Raw genomic sequence first — 27,183 nt, 5'->3', positions numbered from 1 at the left:
ACCAAAGTCAAGTGGCACATATGTAGAGATTCCCCTGCAACAACTGCACTCGGCATTCCCCTGCTACATATTTCTCTCTTCAGCTGATCATACTCTTAATTTAACCTGATGTTAACATGTTTAATTAAACTTACAAAGTTCAAATCAGCCTTGGCCTGTGTGTGGAAATGCTCATCTAATGACCAAAATACATAGGAGTGTGACAGAATGGGAAATCTAATACCTTATTTAGCTCAAACAATTACATATCAAAAGTGTTGTCAATCTCATGCAGTGAGAGTGTAAATGTGCTGCAGGTGGATTGAGTGAGTGACAATAAAGATCAGGCTCCTGTCATTTTAAGTAAAAACGAATGGGATTTTTTAGGCACATGCTCACTTTAACTTTGGTTTCTGTTTCAGAATGAAAAAGCGGTGGGACTTGAGCCATTTACACAAGTGGGACTGGTTTCAGTGCAAGATGATAAAGGTTCCTCCAATAACTCCTTACAAAGGTATGGCTTCGTCAAGTGAATGGGTTATTGTCTGAAAACGAATCTCTCTTCTCACAGCTAGCTCCTGCGATCCTAGCTAGTGTTCAAAGCTAAGTAAATTCAATATAATAGGCATCTGACTAACACTAAACCTGTTGTGTGCAAATGTAATTGCAATTTGCACAATGACTACCATGCCCGGTCGTTCTCCAAGCAAATGGAGAAAACGTTGCAGAATATTATCTTTGGTGTATAAGGCTGCATAAAGAGATGTGCGTATGAGGAGACCATTATAAAAAATAAAGGGAACCAAGCTGGATACTTAGCATTGCTGTAATTATCACACTTCAAGTCTCTGCACTAAATCATGTGGGAAAAAGTTTGTGACGTTTAAATAGGGTCAGGAAAGACTTAGCTAAACCTCAGGGTGAGTCTAATCCTTTCCTATTTGATAAGTGGTGCACCTCCTGTTAAATAGGGAGAGAAGACTGGCAGCACTACAATCTGTGTTACTGTGTTTAACAGATTTGGGCCACTCTAGCTCAACTAGGCTAAAGCAGTTATTTAGTGTTACGATGCCTAGAATGAATCTGAAATACCTGAATTGTGTACAACTGCATGAAGAAATATTATACATGTTTAAAAAGTGGCAGGGGATCATAATATGTACTTAAGGCAGCAGCCCATGTCTCTTGCATACTCAAAGTTCGCTCCTGTTCCCATAAACCGTAAACGCATGTGCGGTTGCTTATGCTGGTCAGAAACATAAATGAACCAGTTTCAGCTAGTTCATTACTTCTGGCTTTTTCAGACTATGCCTTGCCCATCTCTTTGCTAGTACATTTCTGTGCTTGGATGTGGTAAACTAAAGTCTGACTAGAACTTCAGAAATAAATACTGCTGTATATCACAACTTTTACACCCAGGGCACTTTTAGTTTGAGGTTGAAAGCCCAATGGGAGAAGGAGGGCGACAGGAAACCTGAAGGTGTGGATTATTGAGTAAGGTCAGAGGATGAGGCCGCAGACCAAGAGACCAGCAGGATGAAGGACAATGGAAGAAGGGGGGGGGGAGCATAAAAAGGGCCAAAAGGTGTGGGTTATTAAAATGAGGTTGAAGGAGGCGACTGCAGAGCAAGAGACCAGCAGGATGAAGGACTGTGTACTCAAGTTGGATGCGTTTGATGAAAAGGTGAGATATTGGTTGGTGAGAACAAGTGGTACTAAGTGGTGTCTATGCATGCAAGGCGGGTGAGAATAGTAGAGGAAGTGTAGAAAGTGAGTGGAAGGTGATTGAGAGAGTGAAAGGCGGGAGACTAAAAGTGGGGAGGAGTAGGAGTGGTATGGAGAGGAGTGGAGTAGTGCTGTGGAGAGTATATGGTTGTACCAGTGTGGTGAGGATAGAGTATTAACGGTGTGCGGAGGGGAGAATAGTAGTGGTGATGAGAGGTGCAGAGTAGTAGCGGTTAGGAGAGTAATAGCAGTGAGGAGAGGTGGAAAGTAGTAGTAGTGGTGATGGGAGGCGGACAGTAGAAGCAGTGATGAGACATACACAGTAGTACAACCACGTTTTAGCTCACTGTACCTTTCACAGAGTAGAAATATCCATGTGCTTATCAGTCTTTGTTCGACCAACAAGGGCAGTCCAGCACCAAGATGCTAGTCAATTCTCCTCTGAACACGAATACCAACAACAACCCCAGACGTGTGTTTCAGCCTAGTCAGGCCTCATCAGTGAGTTGAAGCTGTGCCTCTCTAAGCATAAAGCTTTTATACATTTTCTGGGAGTTTGTGTCTTATTTTCGGCCATCTGTGACAGCTTACACTACTATAATACTCCAAATTATCTGTAACCAATTACTCATGCCGCTTTACTCATAGTTCTGTGCATTCATCTTACATTCTGATTGTTTTCAGTGTTTATAAACTTGGAAAAAGCTAAGGTTCATCTAGGTTTTATGAGGACATGTAAGTGCATCATAGATGTGAGGCCAAATTGCATCAGACTCTCTGCAAAAAGCCACAATTCAGATTCTCGCAGTGACTGGACAGTTCCATCATACTGTTGCACAAATGGTTCAGAAGATTTCATAATGGCCCGTTTACGAAACTCTCCTCTTTTAAAAGGCTGATGGTGCAAATGCAACCTGAAAATCCACTGCCCCCTCAAGAGAACCATTTACTCGTATCTTCTCTCCTTCAGCATTTTAGATCTTCTACCTTATGTCCTTTAAAAAAGAAAACAAATGAGGGGGGGGGGCGCTGTAGCGCACATGCAAAATGGCCGCCTGAGACCCAGGCTCTTCTCGCTCCTCTCCGGGGACAAATCCTGATTAAGAAATATCCTATTTCAATGCCACCCACACCACCCACGTTAGCTGTGCCGCTTGCCCGCATCCCCAGTGCCCCCGGGTGAAATCATGAGAAAAATCGGAACCGTTTCGGCACAGGAATAGCCTCACAAGATATGGCGTACTAGTCCCACATCACGGACTGAAGGAGAGTACCGCGCAATTGCTGCGTGAGGCCGCTGCTCAGGTCGCCTGCAAGGGCTTTGGCGGGGGCGGAGCTGCACTCCCAACATACAGTCCCCATAGAGCAAGAAACATTGGGTGACGGACAGTGTGTGCCAACTTGGAGGATCAGAGACTTGGGACGTGGACACTGACCACAGCCCCGTCCCACATACACGCAGAGACAGCGGGGAACAAACACCAATCCCCCCGCAGTGAATTGTATGCGAGGCGGTGGCAGCGGTAACCGACACTCCAACTGGCGATGAAGGTACGTTCCCAGTGCCTCCCGGACCTGCCTGCCAGCATAACTGTCCACGCGGTGACGAGGCAGAGCCTGGGGGAGCCACTACACCACCCACCCTCGCCTTTATTCCCCCACGGCACTATCCTGATCTAACTCCCCCATTCGTTTACTGGTGGGTACCACACCGCAGGTGGTGTCACCCGGTGAACGTTCCCGCCGGCAAGGAACACAGCGGGGCTGCGGAGGGATTATCTGGCCCCATACGGAGGGGTGGGGGACCGCCAACCCGCGCTCGGAACGGGCAGGAACATCAAAGGCAGAATCTCATTGCCGGCTGATTACCCGCCCCCACCCCACCCCCCGCCCCTGTCTGACACATCCCCTCTGTCCCGACCTCCATACACTGAGAACCAGAACTGCAACACGCAGCACGATATATGGATGGAGAGAGGCAGCTGAAACTAGACGTTCCACTGCTCAGGAGGAATACAACCTAATACAATTCAATCAATGTGAAATAAGCACACAGTGTTGGAGCCATAATTCACCCTCTAAGCACTCCCACGTGGGGCAACATGTTCGATCCCCAAGGATAAACTATAAAACCGGATCACAGACCTACTCAACCACTATCTACATGGGGCATACACCACCCAAAATCTGTTGGCTCATACCACCCTGAGCTATATACTATATTGTGATTACACGTGGGAGATCACAGTCCATCCTGCTAATAATAAAGCCATACAGGGTCCCCGCCAACCAAGCAGGTAGTACCTGCCATTAGCAATGGAGTCACCCCTCATCCCCTGAATGGGCAACTGTAGCTCTATTGAAGCAGAGACCGCCCTGAATTAGCCATGCACCAGCCCACAACACAGACTATGCAAGGACTACTTCTATGATCACGGCTAAATAAGGCATTGAAGATTGCACTCTACACTCTCGCTCACATACAAATTGCATCCTCGTGCATGATCCAGATACTGTTAAAATAACCACAAGCATTGTTCGGACCAATTAGAACACACGGGCGGCCGTAGGTTGCCCTAAATCCACCACCGGGCGATGCCAAGGGGCACCAGTGCCAAGAATAGGACGGGCCCGATGGACTCATACAAAAGCTCTCAAACCCCGGCCGGCACGCCGGGCCCAGTGTCCGTGACACCAATGGATCCCCAGGAGGAGTCCAAATTTGATCACCACCTTACTACAGTACAGAATGGCTTCCTCACGGTAAACGTCAAGTTGGATGACATCGTCTCCACCATAGGTTCGCTCAAAGACGAGTGAACAAGGAAAGTGCGAGAATTACAAATGCGGAAAATAGAATTGGGACCAACGAAGTTGCAATTGGGCAAAACACCTGTGATATATCCCTAATGAAAAACGAAATGTCTAAACTGCGCACTAAATGCGACGATTTGGAGTCCAGATCACGCTGCAACAATATCCGTATAGTGGGACTCGCCGAATCTTTCTGTAAGGGCCCCATAGAACCACATATCAAATCTTTACTAAGATCCCTTTTTGGTGAGAATCCTTTTCAGAGCACTTCTTGGTGGAGAGAGCACACCGCACCCTAGCCCCGGTTCCTAAACCAAGAGCCCCACCCCGCACTGTCATTGCCAAACTTCTCAACTACGGAGATAGGGACGCAGCACTCCGTCTGGCAAGGGAGATGGGCCCATTGCGACACGGAAGCAACAGTATCCATATATATTCCGACTTTGCTGCAGGAGTACAAACACAAAGAAGATCTTATGATCCGGTAAAGAGACAACTCTGACTGCGAAAGGTCCCATACTCCTTACTGTTTCCTGTAAAACTACGGATACAACACAGGGGCTGTTCACATTTCTTTGAGCATCCATCAGCGGCAATGAACTACATTGAAACATCCATCCCCCTGCCACCGCGTAGGGATGACCCCAACTAGTATGACCTCCGACATCCAAACGATGACATTAGAGGCCCCGATGATTGAAAGACGCTGCAGCAATATCCTTTTGCAGGTTTAATTTTCAAGTGTGGGTGGACGGGTGGCACCGTCCAAGTATAAGTTATGAACCCAGATGAGATTCGCTTGGCCACGGGGACCGTGGCAACAGCGCACACTCCCAAGGGATGTTCCACAAGTTAATGGGAAGGGTTCATAATCAGGTTGGGGTTGATGGTGCGGGTGGGGATGGGGAAAAGGTACATAACAATGTTATGAGTATCTGGCGTTGGGGAGATAGGGATGGGGTACGAGGTGGGGCTCCCCTCGACACATGTCCAAGTTCATTTGAGAATGTTAAATGTTTAAAATCGGAGAGTATTATTGCATCAAACACAGCTGAAACAGCAGTTTTGTCTCATTGTTCAGGGTACGGAACTACACTCAGAGGGGACTATGGCACGGGGTAGTAATGGAATAACTGTTAAACTCCTTTCTTGGAACGTCCGAGGTCTCAACAACCCAATCAAGGCCTGGAAAACCGCAGCCTATGTCACTAGACATAACCCCCAAATTGTATTGCTCCAGGAAACACATGCACTTAACCAGGTTTTCACTAGTTTCCTCCCGAAATGGGGAACATTACGATATTACACTGAGTACTCCACTTAGGCCAGGGGGGTACTCACATTAATCCACCCGAAATTGGGATTCCGACCCCGAGATGCCAAAACAGACCTCCACGGTAGATATGTGCTGGTTTGGGGGGAGGTGGTGGAACGACAAGTAGTGATCAACACCTATGGTCCCAATATAGATGACCCTGAATTTTATAGTAGCATACACGACATGTTAACCATAACTGATGATCCAGCAGTGATAGGGGGAGGGTGGGGATGGGGGTTCAACACAATTCTTGATATAGATCTGAACCGGTCCTATATCACCCCCCCCCAGATTCCCCTACCAAAACTGCACTGACCATACAGCGGATAATGCATCAAATGTCCATAGTGGATATATGGAGGGAAACGCACCCACAGGAAAGGCGGTTCACTTACTATTCATCGGTACACGATTCCGAGTCACGTATCGACTACTGGCTCATCAGCTTGACCCTCTGATATGGTATCAAATTGCGAGATGCACCCTGCACGCTTTCAGACCACTCTCCAATATCAATGACCCTAAACATATGCAATTCCACTACGCAGACTAAAAGGTGGAGGATGCCCCCCGCCATACTGAGGGATCCCAATGTGTACGAATCCCTTCACACTGAAATAGAGGAATTTTTCCAAATTAATGAGTGATCAGTGAAAATCCATGCTACGCTATGGGAAACATTCAAGGTATGGGTCCGGGGGGCCATCGTGGCCAAATCCACTGGGCTGTTGAGATCTGTCGGGAGAGAGTTAGATACAACGGAAGCAAAACTTGAACTTTTGGAATTCGAATACAGCATCACACACAGTAAAGAGTCCCTTACAGATATACATATGACAATGGTCGAATTTAATCGATTATCTGATTGTGAAATCCAGTATATGAACGGCCCAGCACATGCCCGACGATTTGGTGAAAGCAACAAGGCCGGGAGATTTTGGCTCACATGCTCAGAGCTAAAAACCATCATTCTCCCATTACCAGTGTGCGGACACCTCAACGATGGTGAACCGAGATCAAGATATAAATGACACCTTTGCTGAATTTTATAAAACCCTATATTCCAATCGTGACACCAAGTCAAAGGATGAGATAGCCAACTACTTACACAAGTTAGATCTCCCAACGCTCACCCCGGAAACAAGAATGATACTGGACACTCCCATCACGGTAGATGAAATCACTGAGGCAATGAAAGCCCTAACTTCAGGCAGAGCCCCGGGATCAGAAGGTCTGAGACCCGAACTGTATAACGAATTCCAAGATAAACTAGCCCCTATTCTACTGAAAGTTTGGGAAGACGCCATGGATCGGGGAACACTACCCGAATCCATGCGCGAGGCAGTAATAACAGTGCTTCTTAAACCCCGCCGACCAGCGCTAGACATGGGCTCATATAGGCCACTATCAATCATTAATACAGACGCAAAGGTCTTTGCAAAAATCCTCGCAACTACAATGCTGCCCTACATGCCCATATTAGTACACCCGGACCAAGCCGGCTTCATACCAACCAGATCTACAGCCCTAAATCTGCGGCGACTCTTCGGAGTCATGGCACAATTAAATCCGAAAGCAAATGCAGCCATTGCGGCGCAGCACGCCGAAAAGGCCTTTGACACAGTTTCCTGGGCTTACCTGTTTTTGGTTCTCGAGAGGTTCGGTTTAGGTAAATATTTTGTTAAATGCATCTGTTTACTCTATACGAACCCAAGTGCGAGGGTGCTAACCAATAGAATTTTGTCACCTTCCTTCTTGCTGAATAGAGACACCAGGCAAAGATGCCCCTTCTCCCCCTTTCTATTTGCCCTAACAATAGAACCCATGGCAGAATCCGTGCGACAAAACCACACACACAGAGGACTCAGAATGACCGGAACCCCGCAAATAATATCTCTTTATGCAGACGATACCCTATTGTATGTCCGAGACCTGGCAGAAAACCTGGGTCCTATCATGGTGGATGTAGGGGTGTTTTCCAATTACTCGGGATATAAAATTAATGTCTCCAAATCAGAACAGTTCCTGCTCAACCCCAACACCAAAGATGTGTCCGACATAAATGGGTTCAAATGGTCCCCCGTACATGTCCGCTATTTGAGAATAATGATATCTAGAGATTAAAATACGCTGTACTCTGAAACTATGGGGAATTTCTGGAATCTGTCTATCAAGCTCCAATTATGGACTAAATTACCTATCTCATTATATGGACGAATAGTACTCCTTAAAATGATAGTTCTCCACAAATTACTGTACTACTTTTGTAACATCCCGATCTGGCCGGGTAGAGACTTAAAACATTAACCACCTCTTTTGTATGGGGTGGCAAAAGAGCCAGGCTGGAGTGGGCTAAAATGACAGAGCAATTTTCAAAAGGTGGGATATCGGCACCAAACTTTGAGCTTTATTATTTAGCATCACAGGCACACTTCGCAAGGCATTGTTTCGACCCACACGGTACAGCAGCACACACCCCCCTGGAAAAATATGCTGCCTCCCCGACTGAGTTACGGTCCATCATGTTTGATCCCAAGCGCAGGGACTCCTGTGAGTATGACCCCGTTAGCACCACCACTCACTCCTGGTTTAGGATATATAAATGAATCAGGCTTTCGACCGCATACCACCCAGAGATACCGCTATGGAACTTCCCTGGCATAGCACCCACATTCAATAAAGCAATACAACGGGCCATGGACCCAAACAAACGTTTCAAAATGCGTGACATGTTTCCAGATGGCAAATTTTGTGAGCTGTGAGATTTTGTTGAGGCGGTGGTGGGAGGACATCTCATACGCTTCCAGTTCTACCGAATGAAAACTGCGTTCGTCGCCAAATGACCCACATCCGCGGCGGATCCCCCTACTCACGAATGTGTTAGTGCAATGACAGCAGTGGATGGTCGTGGGAAGAGTGCCTCCCTATTGTACAATTTGGTTCAAACGCACTCTAAATCATGCAATAAGACCAGAGAGGCTTGGGAACGGGGCCTGGTGGTAGAACTGGGCGAAACTAGCTGTCTGCGTTGTTGTCAACTCACAAAAGGTGTCTTCATGAATTTGGGCCTGAGACTAATCCAATTCAAATCCACTCCACTACACACCCGCCAAGCTAGCCAAGTTTGTAGTTGGCCAAACAGGTAAATGTCCCAAGTCCGACGCCCCTGGGGCAAATGCATATCATATGTATTGGGCATGCCCGTTGGTGTCCCAATTCTGGGGGGGGGGGAGTGGCGGAAATCCTTGAAGCTATCACTGATATCCCAGCCACACACTTCCCACTGAAATATCTGTTTGGAGATATTGGCAAGGTAGCCGAGACCACCCGGCGGTTATTCAATATTGCATGTGTCGTGGCTAAGCGAAACATCCTGAAATGCTGGAAATCCACAGAAGCACCCAAAAAAGAAAACTTTCTGAAAGACTTGTCGATGATAAATGAATGTGAGGAACAATTTGTTGTAACTGTACCGTCGACTTGTTGACCCAAGGACATACAGACTCTTTCGCCTTTACCTGTGTAATATGCTCCCTGAAGAAGAAAATACCACACTGTTGCCAACCTAAATGACTATGAATATGTAATGTAACAATGCATAGATGAATACTAACTGCCATGCTACCCTACCAACTGCTTTGTAATATTTGTTCGATGTAACTCTCTTAGAAAAAGTATAGAAAAAAGAAGAAAAAAAAAAGAAAACAAATAACCACTGGGGCATTCATTTTTGTATTACATAGTCAGGACATAAGCTCCAGGATTCTCTTCTTGATATGCCCGGTGATCATCCCCACATAGTGTAGTAAATATTTCTTTTTGTCTTGCTCTCTCTTTCCCAAGTGGTTGGAATAGCCTGTCTTAAGGCATATTTTTTCTCTTCTCAATCCTCCAGTGAGAGTTGTACAACCACTAATCATCCGGTGAGGCAGTACACCCAGACCATCCCAAATAGGAAATCCATCCTAAGCTGAACTCCGGGGAGGGGTAAAAAGGCTGGGAATGTACACACACACACCCACGTCTGAAGGGCACATTACTCGTAGAGAAAAGGGGTGGGATGAGAGATGAACGAACATTAAGAGACACAGTATTAATAGTCTTTACAATACCCCAGATGCCAAACATAACACTGTTATGTGAAACCTCTAGGACATAGTATTTGGAAATACAAATATGCATCTCAATGTAGGGCCTAGAGGGGGAAACCAATTCAAATCCACAGCCAGAGCCACCGACATAAGAGTCACAATTAGGCAGATAGCACTAGGACATTACACTTCGATGGATGAATAACAAGAAGGTTGGTGAAAATCTGCTCTATCCCTAACTCTAAGAGCGGTTTCCCAGCCTCAACAAAACGAAGGACTATCTGTGTCAGGATGTGATTGAACTTTGAAGCCAAGATAATATACCGTAGACAGTGGTCTGTCCCCACGCGCATGCTCATTCGAAAGTCTTGGTTAGGTATCCATCTGAAAGGTGGCAACTGTGAAGCGATGAAACCAAAGTGGTCCTGCAATGGGTCAAACAAAAAGCCTGTATGCGTTCGAAAGTCTTCGATAGTTGATCAAATCGTATAGGAAGTTGGTCCGAGCTTGGCGGAGGGAGATCAGCTAAAAGCTTTTGCTTAAAGCAAGTTTGTGTAAAGTTTATGAACATTGCGTTAAAAGGAATTTGAGCCCGACCAAGGAGAATCCGAGATCTGTGCCAGACAGACGGGGTGGGGGTGGATCCAGAGTGAACCATGAGTAACCCGAAAGGAAAATACCCTACAAGGAATTAGATACATAAATAATGTGCAAACATTACGTTGAAAGGATCTGAGCCCGGCTGAGGGGTTCTGAGGTGAATAACTGTTAAGGAGAATTCTCAGAAATGTGCTAATTCCCTCCACCTTAGAGATCCCAGCAACTTTGCTGGATTTTGAGGACTTGATTTTTTTAACCTGGAGAGAGTGTGACCCTTTTTCCCACTCTCTCATGTATTTTAATGTGAATTTTACCTCTGTTTCTTTTGGTTGTGGAGTCTGACAAACTCCATAGGCATCATTTTTACATTGTATCACACTGCACCTTTAGTGCAGTGACACAAGTAAGTCTTCCAGATTTCACAAAGGTTTAAACACCTTCTCTGGGATAAACTACTGTTTCCCAGAGCAGTAATGTGAAATTGACTTTACTTAGCATTGTAACTTGCTAGAGCCAGCACACCCCATCTTACAATAGAGTGCTCGAGGGGTTACTTAGTATCCCCTTTGTCTAGCTTCTCATGTAACCTTTTTATGTTAGTCTTTTCTCATCGAATGGCTGGTGGCAGTGGTTTTGTTTAAACTACCATGGTTTGCATTTACCGGGCTGTGTTGACAGCTGCTGTAAAGCAACCGCTGGAGCCATCTTTGTCAAAATGGCGCCGGTCTTCTTTTTTCATCATTTCTTTGTGGAATGGTCCTTCTTGAAATTTTCTCTGCTCGCCAAACCCGGTTTGGTCTCTGTTCATTTCGCCTTTGTCGGGATTCAGGAGTGAAGCCCGCCTCTGGCTCCAGAATGTCTGAGGTAGGCAGGAAGTGAGGGAGGTGCCCAAAACTCCCTGTGCTTAGTCTCCTAGGAGACCCAAATGCACTCTGTGGTGATTGGCTGACTGTCCGGCAAAGACAGCCACCCTTCTTGGTGACTGACAGCTAGGCTGGAATGAATGGGATAGAACTGAATAAAAGGCGAGTCCTTTAGCTTGGAAGGCTGTCGACCACTGGACGAAGGAACCAAAGAAGAACTTGTAGAGGACGCCTGCTGCAACTCCTGGACCGTTGGTTTTCCCAGTGAAGCCCTGCTGCAGTGCCGAAACGCCAAGTTCGCATCGACGGATGACGACTTCTTCCCTTGACTTGGTGGGACCAATCAACGCCAAAGTAAGCCACCTGGACATCCATCTCGGAGCTGGTTGACTTTCCACAGAGTTGTTGCTGGAAACAGTATAGCCAGGGAAAGGAACACCAGATTGTGTGTGTTGCTTTTAAGCTGGCCTAGAGCTTTTGGAAGATCCTCTGGACTCCGAAGAAGCAGGACGGACCAAGCATGAGCCCCCTCAACAGAGTGCGGCACCCCAGAAGGAAGGAAAGTCCATCTCGACAGCCAGGAACTGCTGTGTTGCTATTTGCGGTAGACGCGAGGAGCTGAAACACTGAACAGCCACTGAAATTGAAGTTTGCTGGTTGCAAGTTTTGACTGTCCCCGTGCATTGCAGGAGTTCCCTGATGTCTTCCCTCTTGTCCCCACGACTGAGGCCCAGGAACAGTGAGATCTGCAGAGCTGCACAGGAACAGAAGTCATCAGCTGCATCTTTTCTTCATTTCTAAGGTACTGTAAAACTAGTCTGAGAATTTACCTCTTGCTGTAGAGTTTCTTGAAACCTCTACAACTCACAAGTCTAATCAGCTTGTGGCCCTACATTTGATTCTTCTTTTCATCTAAGACTCCTAAGAACTTGTGCAAAGACTTTCCATTTACTTACCAGAAGTGCTTCATCCTGTACAAGACTTGTGTCCATTGACTTTGGCTTAGCCTATTGAATTGTATGACTCTTCTTGGAGGATCCAAAAGTATTTGCCTGCTTAAGGATATTTATGGTCTCACTTGTTCTAATAACCTTTGCCTCTTACCAACTTTTAAGAGTGTTCCGAATGCAAACAGTAAGATATTAATGTCCCCTGCACCTTAGTTATTGAAGTCCTCTGTGGGTGTAGGTGGTGCCTGCGCCATCCCAAAAGGGTCTTTTCTGATTCAGAAACTCAGAGTATACAGTATTGAAGTGTATTTGTGTGTTACTATTCTATTGCTCCCTTCTGAAGAAGGCGTTATAACAGACTGAATAAATTAATAATTGTTTATGCAAGAAACCTTGAGTGTAAGAGTTTATTTGAATACCTGTAACTGTGAATCTTTGTGTAACTCCACTACAGCTCACATTTCCTCTCTTGGGATGAGCCTGGGTGCTCATCACGCTACCGCAACTGTGTAGTACAAGCTTATACCAAAGGTTGGGTTGCCTATACCTGTAGTCAGAGTTGTGTGTAGTGGTCCCAGAGGGTACTGCATACAAACTTTGCCTAACAATAACGAATTGCCTAATAACTTGAGTACTCTGAAAGAGGAAAATGACCTATTGTTTGTCGTATCAGGCCCTCTGAATGAAGAGACTTTGAAAGGCAAAGAGAGACTTGGGCACGGAAGGCCTTGATGCTAATGATGAAACTGTATCCTCGTGCTAGATAAGCCAGAGACTGTGCTAAGCTCTAGTGTACCGCCTTATCCCGTGCTGATAACATGGGGTAGGGAAGCCAATGGCATGAACATCCTGACATATCATTTTGTGAACACTTTTCTTTTTCGTAACATTATTTTCCACACTATTTGTATTTAGAGATATTGGCAATAGGTTTATTAGTATAGTCTCTTTTATTTTGAAAAGACACTGAGGACTGCGTCATTATTTTTTGATGGTCATAGCTTGCTCCCATCTGTAGATTTAGGATTAGATAGGCGTTTTTTTAAAACCTTTTTGAAGTTCAATAAACACCCTTGAACTGTGATCAGTTGTCTGTCTTACTGTTGATAACATGCCTTCCTTACACTCCCAACGCTTCTTATGCCACTGGCCAGTGAAATGCCTGGTTTTTTTCACCCTCTCCTGCCCCCCCTTCAAGTCTTCTGTGTCTCATTGCTCTGTGGGTGGGGCTGGCTGCACCTCACAGCTTTCATAGCAATATATGTGTTCCATGGGAGCAAAGTCAGTATTATCCTTCCCAGACACATGTGGTTAAGCTATCTTCTTTGTCTGGTTGTATCGCGTTGTACGCACTATTTAAGTCTGAGTTGGGAGGTGCAGGGGGAGGTAGGGTCAGTACACTCATTTCATTCTGGTTCATTGTTTTTATGCCTTTATGGGGCTAAAGTGTCTGGTCTCCATTGTATTGTCTTATTCATAAACCCTGCAAGTTTGTTTTTATCGTGCCCTGGTTCATGTAAGGGCACCTCTGCTTCTTTACTGAGTGGGTGTAGCCCCGGCCATTGTGTCTGTCTGCACATTCCTGGCCCTGCATTTATGCACCAGCATGCAAAGGGCAGCATCTCCTCCTCTTGTAAGTGCAATTATTGATCTGCAAGGAGCTGTTAAACCTTTGCACATCAATTTTGGGAAAATAGAGGGAATGAGCTCCTCAGTCAAAAGAAAAAATGGTCTATCCCGTTTGATCAGGAAAAACTGTTTGGTGGGAGGAGAACGGGGACGGCATTTTAAATAAAATGTTTAATAGAGATTTCCAGCTGTTACTGCAGTAAAACTAGGGAGCTGTGTTTAAGATGGATTTTCAGAATTAGCCCTCTGGATAGATTTTGAGGCCACGCTATTCTGGTGAATAGGGACACGCTAATGTCTAGCCAACCTCTATCTGGGTAGTGTTACTGAGCAGCAAGGCCCACGCTTAGAGTGTGAGAGCCTTGAAGGGTTCAGGTAAGCACACACAGAGCACTCTTAACACAAGTTAGGCAAAATGTATACAAATACAATTATTTATTTAGGCCTAGCAATTTACTTGTGAACACAGGTAAAACAATATTAGCAACTGCATAGTAGCAAAACACATGAACTAGGTAATGTGAGAAAACGGAGTGTGTGCTCCCTTGTTTTCCCCCACAATCCTCCCCTCAGGTGGCCAGGGAAAGATAGACTCTTTCAGATCCTGAATCCTGGGGTGGATATGCGAGGGAGGATCACCTGGGTGGAGGAGACTTGGGGGGAGGAGGAGAGAACCCCTTAGGAGAGACGCGGTATCCCCCATTTCCCTTTTTCCATGAAACCGATGTTACCCACACTTTTATGGAATGGGTTAAGTCCTGTTGCATCTCTGCCTCCCTGCCCCATTTCCAATAAATAATGAGAAGAAGAAGAGGCTACTGAGAGCAGTGGAGATTACCTCTGAGGAACACTTTAAGAAGTAGAGGAAAGCCTATTACCACCCACCACTATGTTGTCCCACTAATAAAGCCAGGCAGGGTCAGGCAGTCAAGCTTAACCAAACACACCCGAGTTCATAACTCTAGCTGGGAGTATAAAAGTAGCAGCCAGCAACAGTATTGTGAGCGAGCTGGAATTGCGGAGAGGACCTGGAGGGAGCAGAAGAAGCTGCATAGAAAGTCCAGAGGAGAACGGAAGGGCGAGCTGCTTGCCCAGTGCATGTGAGGGTCGGCTGCGCAACTGAGGAGCCGTGTCTGCCAAGGACCGAAGAAGCCAGACTGCAGTCTGCTGGCTGTGTCCACTGCAAGGCTAGTTTCCCCAGGACATGTGAAAGGAAGCCCAGCTGTCTGTGGGGCAGGTGGAAAGACCCTGATCTCGATCCAAATTCCCAAAGAACTGGCCACCAGCGCTGCGTTAACCGGTTGAGTCTCGTGACCGGACAGAGGGGAAGCTGGTAAGCGTGTGTGGGTGTGGCTGGAACAGCAGAAGAAAGCATAAAGGTTAATGAAGGCATTCTGGCACTTGCAGTTTGGGGAACGGAAAGAGTAAAGAGCCAGAAAATGGAAATGACCAAGATGAACGGCATTCTGGGACTTGCGGTGTGAATGACGTCAAGATTCAAAATTCCATGAAAACAAATGTGCAAGTCAAGTAAAGACCCTAAAAGAACAGCCATTCCCGAAAGTGGAAAAGGAATGGTGAAAATGTTCAAGGCAAGGGCGAAGTGGAACATATGTACAGTTTGTGAACTGAAATAATGTGCCGGGGGCACAACCCTAAAAGCCTGGGTATTGTAGTGGTATTGCACAGGGCTAAAATAATACTGTGCACTGTCGAAGTCTCTAGTACCAAGAGTAGGGAGAGTTGTTGATATGTTGGGAAAGGGAATCCCGGTGTGAAGAACTATTGAACTGCTAAGTGTCAAGATTGAAGGGGAAGGAAACCCATGAAGAAATCGGAGCAAGAGAGAATCTTGTGACCCCTTTAAGTATTGAATTGTGAGTTTCCTGAAAGAAGGTAACAAGGAGGGCTTCAGTAGGAAGAGAGCTCTTAGTAACCTGAAGTAACTTTGTTTGGAACTATTACATTTGAAGAACCTTTGAGAAACCGTTTGTAACCTGTTTAAGTCTACAGAACTTTGCTAAATCCCGAATATCGTAAGCACAGGAAGGTAGCTCTCGGGCAGCTCCACTACCAGCGGAGAGACCAAGACCAGAGACTTTGCAGAAGAGAGACTTAGCCCCAGAAGGTCCTGGTATCATTGAAAGGAACTGTAGCCACATGCTGGTGAGGCCCAGGAGTGTGCTGTGCTCAAAGGCCCTGCCTTGTCCCATGTTAAAAACGTGGGGAAGGGAGACCCCAGCCATAACATCTTGACTTATCATCTTGAGAACATTATACAACACTATTTTGTAACATCTTTGAACGGATTGGCAATATTTCTTTTTTAGTATAGACAGATGCCACTAGGACAATTTTATTATTATTTGATGGTTGTAGCTTGCTCCCATCTTAGATTTAGGTTCATCTCACCCATGTTAAGTCAATAAACACCCTTGAATTGTGATCACTTGTGTCTGTTGTCTTACTGTTGCCACCATGAGCTACTACTTACAATAAAACACCTTAAAAAGTCTTTCTGTGGCTAGAAAAGAGTGCCCTGGTGCACTAGAATCAAAGGTCCCAAGGCAGTTCAAAAAGGTAACCGCCTTTTAAAAGAGTCTGAATACGTTTAGGCAAAGCCAACAGGCAGCTTGTAATTGTTACAAAGTAGTAGAACAGTTGTAGAAAAGTTCTTATCAGACCCTATCCAAATCATACTACTTAAGGTTATTCCCGGGGGAGGATCCCTGACCAGAACTCCACTCATCAGGGTCAGGCAACGTATTTATGCCCATAAAACACTATGGGGGTAGGTGGCCCATAACAGATATTGTTACTCATCCCCTGTACTCAGGGTGGGTGAGGGGGGGGCCCTTTGGCAGCTCATGAAATAGCTGGACCCCCCACCTTCGCCCTCCGTGCTCCATGTCTTGGTTCCGATGAAGGAAGCCCAGGGATCACTGATGAGGTCACTTTTGGCATCATGATTTAGGTCTGGCTTTTCAGAGGCCCTAGTAACATATTTCCTCGGATTGGAAAGCTGGAAGACCCTGGCATGATGAAGAAATTACCATGTTGTCTATTGATAAGATGGACAGATTTTTGGAGGTCATCCTAGTTATGTTAAAGAGGGAGCTCTGAGAAGTCAGTGTGATGAATATGTGGATGTCGTCCCTGCTCCCCTAAGGGCTAACCTTGCTTGCGGGGCCAACCGGGTGCGTCCACTGTACAATAGTCGCCCTTGGAGTGGGCACCAGAGGAGGATCACATGGGAGAGGAATCTTATGGGATTAGCGATGGCAATTCCCATAAAACGCTGTATTCCTCCGCTTTATTATTGCCTCGCTCCTTTCCAAAGCCAAACTCTTCTTCCCCTGTTTTCTAGTCGGTGCCAATATTTTCTTTTGTGAGGTCAACCAACTTGGTATGTTAGTCCTTGTTAGGGAGAAGTCTCATAAATGTTCCAATTCCCTTCACCTTAGAGACCCCCAGTAACTTTGCTGGATTTTGAGGACTTGGTTTTCTTTACCTGGAGAGTGTGTGAGCCCTTTTTCCCACTCTCTCATGTATTTTGAATGTGTTTTACTCTTGTGTTCTTTGATTATGGCGTTTTAGACAACTCCATAGGCGGCATCTCTTCATTGGTGTCACAAAGCACCCTCAGTGCAGTGACACAGGCGAAGCCTTTTAGGCTGCCCCAAGGTTTAAATACCTTCTCTGGGATAAACTACTGTTGCCCAGAGAAAGTAAAGTGAAACTGACTTTACTAGTCTTTCCAAATTCCTAGACCCAGTACACACTATCTTACAGTAGAGTGCTGGAGGGGTTACTTAGTATCCCGTGTGTCTAGAAACTCATGTAGTAGTCAAATGCTACCCTTTCCTCTCGGAATGGCTGGTGGCAGTGGTTTTACAATGAACAACCATGATTTTCCCGACCGCGAACACCGGTAGCGTTAAATCGTGGGAGCCATGTTTTTCAAGATGGCGTCTGAACCCCCTTTGTTTAAACAGGTCCCAGTGTTCTTTTTTTGCCATTTCTTTTGGGAAAGGTCCTTTTAGAATTTGTCTCTGCGCACCAAACCAGGTTTGGTCCCTTTGTGGGCTTCAGGACTGTAGACCGCCTATGTCGGCCGAGTGTCTGGGGTCGGCAGGAAGTGAGGGAGGTGGCAGAAACTCCCTGTGCTTAGTCTCCTAGGAGACCCAAATGCACTCTGGCGTGATTGGCTGGCTGACTGTCCGGCTAGGACAGCCACCCTGCTGGGTGAGTGGCAGCTAGGCTGGAATGAATGGGAGGAAACTGGATAAAAGGCGAGTCTCTTGGCTTGGAAGGCAGTCGACCACTGGAACGAAAGAACCGAAGACGTGTTGGAAGAGGACGGCTGCTGCAACTCCTGGACCGTTGGTTTGCCCGGTGAAGCCCTGTTGCAGGTCCGAATTGCCAAGTTCATCTCGACAGAGAAGCCCCTTCAAGGACGACTTCTCCAGGACCAATCAACTCGAACCTTAAGCCACCTGGATACCATTCTCAGAGCTGTTTGTATTTTCCTCAGAGTGCTGCATGAAACCGAATAACCAGGGAGAGGGACATTAGCTTGTGTGCTTGTCTGCAGCTACCAGAATTGAATATTTGCCATTTGCCAGCTTTTTGACCAGTCCCAGTGCAGTGCAGGAGTACCCAGACGTCCTCCCTCTTGTCCCCACGATTGAGGCTCAGGAACGGCGAGATCTGCAGGAACTGTCGGAACAGACGTCTTCAGCTGCATCTTTTTTTTTCTTCATTGTAAGGTACTGTGAAAACCCGACCGAGAGAATTTACCTCTCACTGTGAAAGTGCTTGAAACTTTGGCAACTTGCAGGCCTAGTCAGCTTGTCACCCAACATATGAATCTTTCTTTTACAACTACTTCTGAGAACTTTGGGAAATACTTTTCCGTTTAACTACCAGAACTGCCTTATCCTTTGCAAGACTTTAGCCCATTGACTTTGGCTTAACCTATTGCATTGAATTGACTCTCCTGGTGAACTCATATTTTCACTGTTTAAAAGTAACTGTAATCTTCTTTTTATGAGCCTATGTCTTTTTGCTCCTACTTCAAATATTCTGAATGCCATTTTGCTCCTCCTTCAAAGTAGTTTAAATGCCTCAGAAACTGATAGTGTGATGTATTGAAGTATATTTTTGTGATATAGATTGCCTCCTTCTAGTGAATGTTTTATAACTGTCTGTGAAATAAATGCGGAACTGCGATGCTTCTGGTGAGGTAGCCCAACGGAGAGCTGGTCAGTCCACTGGGCAGGACAGGGATACTTTCAAAGGCTCTGAAGGACTGGATCCTTGGGAAGGCATTGAGACTAGTTAGTCCCACTAGTCCAAGGGCGGAAGGACCCCTCTGGGCCTTCGAATATTTGTCAGAGGAGCATGGTTTCATGGGCAGGATATTGGAAGGGATGGTGGGCCATTTCAGGAGTCTCCTTTGGGTCAACGGTCTGCTCTGCTCTTCTTCTTGGCTCCAACGTAGATCTGAAGAAAATGTTCATGAATCTTCCTCTTATCCATATTCCGCGCTGGAAGCCAGTCCAAGCCCACCAATGGTAAGGATCTGCACTATTCAAACAGCCAGTAGTTGTCCAATCCGGAGCAATTTCTGGTTTCACCACTACCCCGGAAGCAGACCTTCAGCAAAGGGAGCAGCTTTTCCAGGCAACTTCATGACCTTATAAGGACTTTCCTAAAGGACTTTCATGCCCTATAAGGACTTTCCTAAAGTGAGAGTCCAGGAAGAAGGCCAAACTACAATATGGCCAAAGAGCATGCTACATTCTGGTGGCACAACCATTTTAGGGCACAAGCCTTTCTACACACATTCTCCTGTACTGTGTATGGGCACAGTAACGACAAATGTGTACCAGAAAATAATGCTAATAAAAAATGCAACTTCTTCCACCAGCTTGTCTGTAGGCGAACGTCCTCTGTAAAAAGATACAGTGCTAGAACAGTATCCCCATTCTACTGTATTGTGAGATGCTGTTTGCAATACAAGAATTCCAAAGGGAAATCTAGTACTGATTGTCTGAAGGACTTATTCGTTTCCTCATAGTAAATTATCGAATGGAAAGTGAAGTGAAGCCAGGACAGGATTAAAAACAGAGCAAAAAGAATGAGTTTCCATGGGAAACTATGGAGAGAAAGTTGCAAAAACAAGACCTTGCCAAACATTTATGACCTTAGAGGACCACCAGGACAACAATGAAGGTGGACAACGAAGCAGGTGGAGTTGAGTGATGGGCACTTTGAAAAAATGGCGGAAGATGACCCTCATGGTGGAATCAAAGAAACTGGTCCTGCAAGACCCCTTTTTGTGCTGGAGAGCTTCACCTGCAGGGGGAAGGCTGCGGAGTCCGTAGTCAGAACTCGGGATGTCGACAGATGAAGCAAAGCTGCCCACAAGGAAGCTGTATATAAACACAACTGTGATCAAGACCAATAGTATCAGACAGAACTAGACATGTATTAATTCATTTCTTCACACCTTCCTTTTTTATAGCATGAAATCATCTTTTTATTCATATTCGAAACACAATATAATAGCAATACATGAATGTACACAACTGCATCTTAGATCAACAGACACCTCTCTTCATTCCACTGAATACAAGCATATCCTTCAAGTCATACGCATTTGTTGCTTCTCAAACACAACCAACAGGTTACATTAACATACCCAGTCTAATAGCCGGGATATCCAACTACTCGCAACAATAAAATATTGACCACCACCTCTAACCAATAACATGTGTATATTTCTTCGATTCTCTGTCGACACGTGTTTCAGCCGATTGTGTTACCTTATAGTCAGGCTAAATACTGCTCTGGCCTTCATCATGGCGGGAATGGCAGCTAGATTGTATACCACTCCAACTACAAATCCGTGTTTGTGGGTGTCTACAATAAAAACAAATTTGTCTGAGTTACCAATTCTGTCTATACTCCACTATTTTAGATGACTAAATCATATTCCACATTCTAGTTCAAACTCCATTCTACCACACTGGTGCTGTACCTTTTATTTGTCGTGCACTCTTTCTCCAATTTTATTTGATGACCCTCTCTCTAGCCTAGTGTTTTGCAATGTGTCCTCTCCTGTGGGTACATGGAACTGAGGGGAAAGAAATTCAGCGTCTGTGGTGGGCCACTACTACATCACGTGCTGACTGACAGCAGCCTTTGCTGTCAGCTGCCTTACTTATGGCTTGTCTGTTCTGTGGCCCCTCTGGCGGCTTGTGTCAAAAGGCGAACCAACAACTGCCTGGCTCAATTCTAGCAGATAGTACAGGAGTCCCATCACTGGCTTCCAATCTACAACAGAACCCAATGACAGATCTATTAGTATATATATTCCATATTAGTGCCTTTTATATATTGCATGTTATTCTGTACTTATTTCTTTTTTGGAGAATGATGTCGCCACTTCTTGAACATCACCTTGGGCTGCAGATATCTGGCCGCTGTATGCGTTTACTACTATCACCTCAATCGATGTTTATGCTATTCCATGCTGACATCAATCTGTAATGGCATAAAGTAAGGCACATATTATGCTCTTCAAATCATTCATCTCGGGCATGCTATACATATGCAGAGATCCCTGACTACTACTTACCCTAAACTGCATGAGCCCTCACTATGACTCATGGAATACACCAATATCTTATGCATCGCCAGTTACATCTTGTTTTTCATATGCACAGATACACAAAGTTATAGGGCACCACCGGCATCTTTAACCAGCCCTGGGCTCTACAATATCACTGCCACTCGTCTGCTGGACTCAATGACAACAACTTGCCTGTGTGTTAATGCGGGCACTCTTTGCATTGTATTTGAATTTATATTGGATTACAAGGCAACAAACTTCACTATCCTCACATAGCAGAAACAACCTACCTCATTACGGTACAGCGTTCCCAAATTGCTAAAGTTGCGATGGGCACAAAAACAAGTCAGCCCCTTTCTTTATCAACCCGGTTCTTGAACAGTGAAACGGACTCTAGCTGCAACTCAATTCTTGGTAATTTCCCTAACCGCTAGGCCTAGGTGATGTACACACCGTTGCACATATGGAAAGCACCTGTTTCATTCACACAGTGCTGCGTAGTTGATACAAATCACTGATTCTCAGGCCAGCATAGACCGATATGCATATATAATTAGTCGTGGCATTCCTATGCCCCCACACTGGGGCATCACTGTTGTCCCTCACATACTCATAAGACCCCCTCATGACATTTGGGGTTAGGCTGGCCATAGCCTACACTTGGTGTAGTCTGCTCCATGCTGTGGTACAACGGCATCATGTCATTCAGTGTGTACATTCAAAAAAGCACCCTGTCTTGGTCTGTCTTAATTCTCAGACCACATTTAGGAGAGGAATTTACGCAAAGATCAGATTGGTTCTGGACTCCTCAGAACGATGGGCAGGATCCTCAGGCAGGGTTCAAGACTGGTTGTTCCCACAGTTCCAGGGGTTGAAGCACCAATGAAGGCCTTCTGCGGATCAGCAATGGAGTAGGCTTTTTCTGGCACAGTTGAAGATATATATTGCTGGTTGGCACTAATGACAAATTCCAGGCCTTCAGCGCAATGCTCCTCTTTCGCTGCAAATGTTGATCTTTCATCCAGGATTTGTGCAGGAGTCACCCTCCCAAGCCCACCAATGGTAAGGATCTGCACCATTTAAACTGGCATGGGCTGACAACCCCTGGGCATCACATCTGCCTAGCAAAAGAGACACTTTGGCATGGATGTGGACTTGGACCAGACAGTCCCTGTCCCCACATCTGGCCACAAACTTGCACTGACTCTTTTTTGGATCCGGCCAACAGAAAACACTCCCATGACACAGGCAACAGCAGAAGTGACCCAGGATATCATAAACAGGACCAAAAAAGTGATGGTTGGAAGGTTTCGAATGAATCTAAACCACTGGCAATTGCTCTGGGCAACCTTCCACAACACCGTTTTTTAGCCCGTCTGCGCCATTGCAAAAGGGGACCAGCCATGTGCAAATCAGTCAGCAGCTGCCGCCACCGAAGGTAGCAGCCCATCCCGAACTGCTAGGCCAGGCCCCCACTGCACAGAAAACCAAGCAACCCCAGACATTTTTCTGCCTTGTTGGACCTTCTCAGTGAGGTGCAGCCTGGCTCCCTGTGGCGCAGCGAGCAAGGGACCCACGTCTGGGCATACCCTCTCTCACAAGGAGAAACAAACTGACCACAAAAGTAATGGGTGGAAGGTTTCGAATGAATCTAAACCACTGGCAATTGCTCTGAGCAACCTTCCACACCACCGTTTTTTAGCCCGTCTGCGCCATTGCAAAAGGGGACCAATATCATAAACAGGATACACAGGTGTGACGAATCCAGGGAATTCATCTTCTCCCCAAGGAGGAGCAACCCACTTTGTGACTAGGGAGATGAGACCGCTATGGAAAACCCACCCTAAGGGACAAGGACAGCATCTTTCATCTCCCCTTTAGGGTCAAGCAATCCCCAATGAAAAGGGGTCAATACACCTCTCTTTTCCCCAAAATTGAAAGTATTGATTGGTTATATAGGGGTTGAATAAATTGATAATGTACATAACTCTTTAATACTGGATGGCTTGGTTTCTGACCTCTTTGGCTCGCTGGGGAAATTATAAGGCAGCATGGACTGCAGTAAGGGGAGACCGCCAGAGAGCAAGAAACACTGGCCTACATGAACGAGTAGCAGAGGGTGTCCCTCCCTCACAGGAGGAGGTGCCGCTGCCAGCAGCGTGATGGGCATGCAGCCGAGAAAGCCTGTGGAATGCAACCGCTAGCTGGGAGGCGCGGAACTCAGAAACTTCGGGCCCACTGAAGCAGAGAAGAGCCCAGCAAGGAGCAGCGTGGTGGTGGCCTGCAGAAGCGATGACAAAGGCATGGCCTCCAGACTGGGAGGAACCGCAGAGAAGATCACTGCTGCAGAGACTGAAGCGAGGTAGACATTGTGGAACTGCATCGGGACGGAACACTGACACCCCAGAGGAGTCCCGACGCAATACCGTACACGGCATGGGTGGAGGTCGGATGCGGTCACCACAGAGCCCCTGTCGGACTAAAGAGTTCAAGATCCCACAAGGGGGTGAAGCAATCTGCATAAGAGGGTTTGTGAGAGCCATAAGCCCAGGAGGTACTGAATATCCAAACTCCCTACCTGCAGCTGAAGGACTTGATACTGGAGTTGCAGTGAGAGCCATACACCTACAAGGGAATGAGTATTGAAATACTGCATTGAGGTTTGAAGCACTTGACACACGAAGGTCCGTGAAAGCCATAAAGCCTGGAGGGACTAGGAATTCCTATCCCCCAGGAAGTGGGGCAAAAATGAACGCAGGAAGATTTGCAAGAGACTGAAGCCCACAGAGGGCTGGGATGCCATAGACACCAGGTGGAGGTGCCAATTGGGTTATTAGGAAGGCCGGGAAAGGCCAGGAATGTGTGAATGCCCACAGAAGGGTTGCAAAAATTATAGACAGAATTGATAAATGTTACTCTTTTGTTTTGAACTTTAAATACCGGTACCGAGCCAGAAGAGACATTTGGGAGCTCCTGATTGGGGGTGGGGGCGATCAGAAAATCAGCTGCCCCCTAATATATTACAACAACATGTCACTTTGTCCGTCTCCTATCTCTGACCTACCACACAAGATATTGATGTCCCAATACCGTACTAGGCCAGTGGCAGCTTCCTATTCTAAGGCCCGCATGGTCAGGGCAGTAAAAGTGGAAGGTGGCAGTAAAATAACCCAGAGGCAGTCCCAGCACTGAATTCTTAGTCCACCTAACGAGGACCATTGGGAGGACAAGGACATCCCAGGCAGAACATCCAGCAGCCTATAATCAAAACTCGACCAAAGGATATGGGTACAAGCCCAGCTAGTAAGGCAGACCGCGGGCGTAAAATTGCAACAGCAGGTTCTTGGTGGAAAATCCTCAAACAGGTAAGCAATGAAGCAGGATTCAACTGAACTATTGCAGGCATCCAGGAGAACTTAAGGCAGGGTCAGTCTCTCTCATAGAAGAACCTCAAATCGCACACTGGGGCACCTAAACAAAGCTTTTGTCCACCAGCCCATCAGTTGGCTTTGAAAACCGTCAAACATTCAGGTCCACCCACACAGGCTGTGTAATGGCCTTTCTGGGTTTAGGGACTGGTCAAAACAAATCCAGTACCAAGTTGGATTGGGTAATAATAATTTATGTAAAACATGTTCTTTGTAAAACGCTTTGGATAAAAGCACTATATAAAAAACACGTTCTTATTATAATTTATTATCTAAACCACAATAGCGGGTGCACAGCTGTGCTCAGAGTGCCATTTTAGGCCTGCCTTGTCATTTCCTCCTCAAAAAAAGTAATGGCCGAAACACAAAAGGGCAAAGATAAGGAATAAAAAAAAATACATTAGCATCCAGTGTCTACTAATAAGGTACATTGGACTACTACTGCAGTTAATCTGCTTGCACCCCTGGTGAAGCCAAAACTAAATTACAGCTGCATCCAGCCTACTCCCTCAATATAAGGTGATATATACTCACCACAGGGCAGAATCATACACTCAAAAAGGTTTACAGTTGCCATTAGTAGAAGTCCCTCTGACAACAAAAAAAGGTCAGAGATCCTAAAAATCAAAGGGGAAATGAGCCAAAGGTTCAAGAGTTCGCCAAAGGGAAATGCAGAACCCATCAAAAATTGAATTCTGCCCTAACAAAGATCCTCCAAACCAACCATTTGTATCGTGGTTGGTATTTCAGTTAATGGGCTAATTTCTAACGGCTTCTATATAAGCTCTGCTACTATACAGGAACACCCACTTTTGCCATACCTTTTCAACCTGACTAGTGAACCTTGGGCTGCGGTCCAACATTGGGATTAAGGGCATCTTCTTCATGGACTTGTGTTCCGAGATTCTTCTCTTTGCGAATAACCTGCTTGTTCTAATTTGTAACACAGAATAGTCCGCTAACCATATTTTTTGACCATCGTTCATTTGCAATATCTGCCATTTCAAAGTGAATGCATACAATACAGAAGTATTCCTGATTGGCTTATTGGCAAACTGGATTTAAATTTTGAAAAGAATGAAAACACACATTTGGGGGCCCAGCCAGTAGAGACAAGAGGTTGCATTTTAAGATCAAAATATCCACTTGGTCTTACAAAGGTGCATTAGAGACTTCAAGTTCTGGGACAAACTGAACCTGAGTCTGAGGCAGGTAAATGCTATCAGGATGACACTGATACCCTTCCTACTCAAAGGTTGTGCAAGTATCGAAAAATATTGTAAGTGTCTTTTCTGTTGAGACAGCAGTTATTCTAAAATACACATGGTTGTTCGTAAGAAGGATGTTAAGGTTATTTTGAATTTCCAAGAGTGTATAGAGACCACACTGCCTTCTCCCTGCACTGCTTCAACACTTGACTAGGAGTGGATTCAGGGATTTACCCCCACGGGAACCAAGTCCCTAAACTGATTCAGGTTGTGAGTAAGTCACCAGCCACATCCACCATCTCCTGAATGCTTGCCTCCAACAAGTCTCTGCCGTTTAGGTGTGTGTTGACATCTGTTACACAAAGTCAGAGAATGTAGAATAGCCATTCTGGGCATGGGGGACATCCATGTAGCAGCATCTCTTTGGGACAATGAAGGCATCTAAGTTGTTAATAAAAGAATACTTTGGAAATCATGGTCTAGCTCGGGAATTTCAGGGAGCGTGTCCTACGCGCGCAATGTGAGGACGTGCTGGCACCATGCTCCCGTCCTGATCCTCAACAGATCCTTTTAAAACATGGTGAAAATAAAGCATAAAGGTAGCTACTGAATGTTCCAGTGGGGGAAACAACTCTGCACACTCGGTGCCAAGTACAAGCGGAACCGCTGCTTCCAAACGCCCTTAGCAAGCGCCAGAAGTTGTGCCTCCAGGATCGCCCAAAATGGCGGACGGCGCTGTGGACTGAGACCATCAGTGACGCGAGAACAATATGCACCAACCGAAGGCTGGGCGGAGTGACGGCGGCGAGCGCCTCCGTGGCATGACTTCAGCCGTGTGGAAGCGCACATCATTGGAGACGAAGTGTGGCTTCGGAGACGGAGGCCCTGTCGTTGAAGACCGGGCAAAGCGGAAAGAGGCAGGGAGGAGGCAAGAAAGAG

General features: G+C 46.0%; 1 protein-coding gene across 4 annotated transcripts in view; it reads left to right on the top strand.

Moving 5' to 3' along the window:
• Positions 1–27,183, top strand: part of LOC138447689 (serine/threonine-protein kinase N1-like) — a 1,645,716-nt gene that overhangs the window by 1,271,814 nt on the left and 346,719 nt on the right. For all 4 annotated transcript variants that reach the window (XM_069603962.1, XM_069603960.1, XM_069603961.1 and 1 more), the window contains one exon: positions 402–493. In XM_069603962.1, coding sequence (XP_069460063.1) covers positions 402–493 — 92 coding nt within the window. The remainder of the gene's footprint in view (positions 1–401; positions 494–27,183) is intronic.

The sequence above is a fragment of the Ambystoma mexicanum genome, chromosome 3q (assembly GCF_040938575.1).
Source record: "Ambystoma mexicanum isolate Mex_15411 chromosome 3q, UKY_AmexF1_1, whole genome shotgun sequence".
Classification (NCBI taxonomy): Eukaryota; Metazoa; Chordata; class Amphibia; order Caudata; family Ambystomatidae; genus Ambystoma; species Ambystoma mexicanum.
The sequence above is the reverse complement of the archived record's forward strand: the minus strand, read 5'-3'. Positions and strand labels throughout refer to the sequence as shown.